The sequence below is a fragment of the Aplysia californica genome, unplaced genomic scaffold (genome assembly GCF_000002075.1).
Source record: "Aplysia californica isolate F4 #8 unplaced genomic scaffold, AplCal3.0 scaffold00623, whole genome shotgun sequence".
NCBI classification, from domain to species: domain Eukaryota; kingdom Metazoa; phylum Mollusca; class Gastropoda; order Aplysiida; family Aplysiidae; genus Aplysia; species Aplysia californica.
In genome coordinates, this window is record NW_004797893.1 from 281,261 (window position 1) to 285,746 (window position 4,486).

Sequence of the window (4,486 nt, forward strand, 5' to 3'; positions counted from 1 at the left end):
GGGCACACACAGACACACACACACACACATACACTCACATACGCACGTTCACACTCACACCACACACACACACACACACACACATACACACACACGCACACACGCACACACACACACACACACACACACACACACACACACACACACACACACCACAGATATTAGCTTTCAGTGAGACTGAGGTCATCAGTACAATAACAGGTTTCGGTAAAGTAATTTTTTTTTAAACGCTCCTGGACGTCTTGTCAAAGGCAAACAACAACAGAAGATTGAATAACATACATTCATCATCATCCAGTGACAGATATGCGACAGGCATCGGCGATCATGATTCTCTATTTATTCCTTAGCTCCGATTTGCATATTTAAAACAACTAGATTATCCTTATCTTTCCCCGTCACCCATCTGTTTAGATTTTTCGAGTAGGTAACCCCTGTCTCGTGTGCCTTCGATTTTGCCTTCGATTTTGCCTTCGATTTTGCCTTCGATTTTGCATGTGAGAGAAAAAAGCATTCAGTTATTGGTAAATTGATAGATTTCACTGACAATTTATAACCTTTCCATCGAACAGCGTTCTCTGTATTATATAAACAAACGTATTTGTGAAAACAGAAAAATAACGATGACAACAAAAATACTGACCGCAAAGACTGGATCTCAAACCGGGATCCCTCCACCGTCCGTAGCGTGCACTCGCAGGTCATGAAATCGCCACTGGCAGAGGCGGTGGGTGTGACAGACGACGGGGAAGAGGGGTAGGAAGGCGAGGAGATGAGCACGCTTCCTTCTTCGTCCCTGCTCACAGAGGAGCAAATGTCTACCTTATGCTTTGCTGAGAGAAAAACGAGGTAAAGTCGAAATGTAAATCGTCCATCATGTGTATCACGTAAGGAATTTTATATATATATATATATATAGTCCCCCTTGCTTTAAATAAGCATTATTAAGCTCCACTTTGTTTCTTAAAAAGTATTGTACTCCGCCTTAATAATAATCAACTTTAATACAAACACATTGCGCCCACAGTTCGTCCAAATTGACGGACAACCCGGGTTTGAATCCGACTGGATCAGGACATCGGGGGTGTAGTGATATTATAATATAGGACCCACCACTTCGTGGTACTGAAAAAAAGACTCGCACTACAGAGATGAATGTACAAGTATCATATTAAGATACAGGTGCAGATTTCTGAGGTTCAGCCTTAGGATCACATAACTGACAAATTTTGGAAAAGGGCGTAAAAACAGCACCTACCAGGCACGCACTCGTAGCTTATAGCGGCATAGTTGACACCCCGGCCACATCGCATCATGTGATGTCGTCTCACTGTGACGTCACACGACCCCGTGATACCCTGGCAATGAATTATCTGCTTAGCTGTGGCCGAGCCTGCTTGACAGCCGGGTCTTGCCTAAATTTTGTGAGGAAAAGAATAATAGATAAATAATTTATTGTTAATTGTACACACCGTTGGTCAGATGTTTAACCTAAATTTGCGCTCGTGTCTTCATGCGAATTAAAGAAATGCACATCAACAAGACAACGGTCATCTGTGACTTTTTGCAGCTGCACTTTGTTAACGCTCAAGAGGGAGGTTTTAACACAGTTGGTGTCGTGCTGGACGGTAGTGCACTTGAATCTGGTTCGAATATCAAAATCAGCATTCTTTTTTTGGGGGTGGGGGGTGGGGGGGGGGTTGGTTTGTTTGTTTTTTGGGAGTGTTCACTCAAGGCTGTCCACCTACTTGGCGAGGTCATACGGCAGGGAGATGGACGCCAAATTCAGAAGTCCCACTTCCTATATAACATGAGAATATTGAATAAAACGAAGAATACCAACGTCTGGGGTGTAGCAGTTAGGCGCTCCGCTGTTACAAGCAGGAGACCTGAGTTCGATTCGATTCCCGAGTGGGAAGAATATTAATTATCGAATATATCGGTCTTTCTGCTGGGAGATCGTATTCCTTCACGCTTTGATAGGCAAGGTCGAAGCCCACCTCCTAAACGATCTAAATTGTGCCGATGGCGGTGTTAACAAACAGCTACATAAAAAAAGAAAAGTTGCCAGCCCATGCTTTAAAAGGTGATTAGGTACAAACTACGGTAACAGTTTCAAATGCGGATCTCTTGGCCCAGTAGTTTTTGCTTGTAAAAAAAAGGGGTTAAAAAGGAAGTTGGAAACAGAGGGAAGACGGAGTGCAGTGCAGTGCAGGGTCAGAAAGTGAATACATGAAACAATGTAATGTAAATATATAAATAATTATAAATAATATAATGTATAGTATCCATATCAGCGTGGATGTACACGTGCCATCACAACAGTAAGGCATCACAGGTCTTTGCGGATGAGCAATTTGTCCATCGGTTTGGGTTTCTTCTTACTAAGGAAGTTTATTTTGAATGTTTTGAAAAGTTCTCAGACACAATAGTTGTCATGTCCTCCTGAAAAGGCCGGGGGATGAGAAAAAGGTAAAATGTCACAGAGAGAGAAGCGAGAGAGAGAGACAGAGAGAGAGAGAGAGAGACAGACAGACAGACAGACAGACAGACAGACAGACAGACAGACAGACAGACAGACAAGACAGACAGACAGACAAGACAGACAGACAGACAGACAGACAGGCGGACGGACAGACAGACAGACGGACAGACAGACAGACAGACATGCAGAGACGGAAAGTCGAGAGGGAAGAGTTGCAATGGAATTATTGGTATCCTTCAACCAACCTGGGGATACATTGAATGGGGTTTATTACATGTTTAGTTAAAACAGACAGTCCGTACTCTTTGTGATAAGACGATGCAACAGGGTGCAATTTTGGTAAAAACACTTTATTTTTTGAAGATACAACAGGATGCAATCTTGGTTTTAAAAAGATTAAATGCTTCATTTTTATCTTCTAAATCGTGTGAGAAAAAGAGCAAGCAGCAGGTCATTTGACACGCTGGTTACGAACTTGAAGTTATTTTTATGATAGGACGTGGGTTGTTGTTTTTTAAAGTTTACAAAAGAAATTATTTTTTTCGTCGGCGGGCAGCAGGCGTAGAAGACAGCTGTGGCCTGCTGACGAGAAAAGCTCCGTTTATAAACAAAATGAAAACTACATCCTATAATGTTATAGTAAAAATAATATCAAATTCGGAACCAGCGTATCAAAATTACTTCAAATGATTCACGGCTGACTCTTACTCTTGCTGGATTTAGAAGATCACAAAATTAATTTTTTGTTTTGTTTTGTTTTTTACCAAGATTGCATCATGTAATATTTTCCTATCGCAAAAAAGGACGGACAGTGTCAGTTTTTAACATGTAGCGGGAACAGAAGGAAGAACGTTTAGTTTTACGCGGCACTTGGAATACAATAAGGCCATATAAGTGTCGAAGATAAGAGATTACGAGAGTAACAAACACACTAAAAGAATGAGGAAAGATAAGGACGATAGATGTTTGATACGAAAGAAAGTGCAAACCACACCAGAGAACCCGCCAACCACCCGCAAGAAAGAAAGAAGAACGTACCGGCCAGCAGTGGGACGTGTCAGAAAACCCCAGAGATACGTTGAGCACATGGATCATGGCCCCTTGAGCGCAGGTCAGTTTGCCGACCAGCGTGCCTGGGCTGTGCCGTGACATACCACGGTTCAACGCCCACGGGGTTCTTTTTCTTCTTCTTTTTCTTCGTCTTTTCTTCTTTGCATCCTCCCACTCTCCTTCCTCATCTAAGAATCTCCCGCCTCTTTGATGCCCCGACATGGCAGTTGGGCTTAGCTGTAAGAAGATGCATAATGTTAAATTAGAGCGCAAAGAATATTATGTTTTCATTCGTTTACGTTTTATGTTTTAGTATGGAGAGTTGCCTCACTTGCAACACAATTAGGTCATAATATAAGTGCCAGAGATTGATAGAGAAACGAACACAAAAAGATGAAAAAAAGATAAGGACGACAGATGTTTGATAGGAAAGAAGGAGCAAACATCTCTTCCATCCTTATCTCTCCTCCGTTTTTGTGTTTGTAATTCTCATGTAATTGGTTTTGTTTTATTATGCCTAATACATAATTCCTTTCAAGGGCGGGCGGGGCTGCTTAATCTTATATAATATCATGTCTGTGGTTTTGGTCGTGTCAATACTTAACCCTGTCCGTACGTCGTGTTTCACTATTGTATCCATACGACGTGGGGAACTCTGTGCCACCACTTTCCAAAGAGGAAATTTATTCGTTAATTCGATCCGTACGCTTTGCATAGCAGTCTGACAAAAAAATTTGAGAGATACTGAAAGTGTCAAAGAAGTCTTCGTACTAGAAGTATTCTAAAATGGGAAGAATAAAACCCCTGGAGCCCAAAATGACCCCAGGGCGTACGGATAGGGTTAAGACAACTGCTGTTGACGCACAATGACACGATTGACCAATCAGAGTAGTCAAGCTCTATAGAATTTTTTACAAACCTGTCTGTCTGGTTTATTTACGAACACTGGGG

At 41.9% G+C, this 4,486-nt stretch overlaps 1 protein-coding gene across 1 annotated transcript in view; it reads right to left on the reverse strand.

Moving 5' to 3' along the window:
• Positions 1-312: 312 nt before the first annotated feature.
• LOC106013031 overlaps positions 313-4,486 on the reverse strand; it is a 9,255-nt gene continuing 5,081 nt past the window's right edge. Inside the window, exons 2-4 of the mRNA XM_013087683.2 lie at positions 3,524-3,772; positions 1,259-1,415; positions 313-833 (exon numbers count right to left, since the gene is read on the reverse strand). Coding sequence (XP_012943137.1) covers positions 340-833; positions 1,259-1,415; positions 3,524-3,772 — 900 coding nt within the window. The 3' untranslated portion in view covers positions 313-339. The remainder of the gene's footprint in view (positions 834-1,258; positions 1,416-3,523; positions 3,773-4,486) is intronic.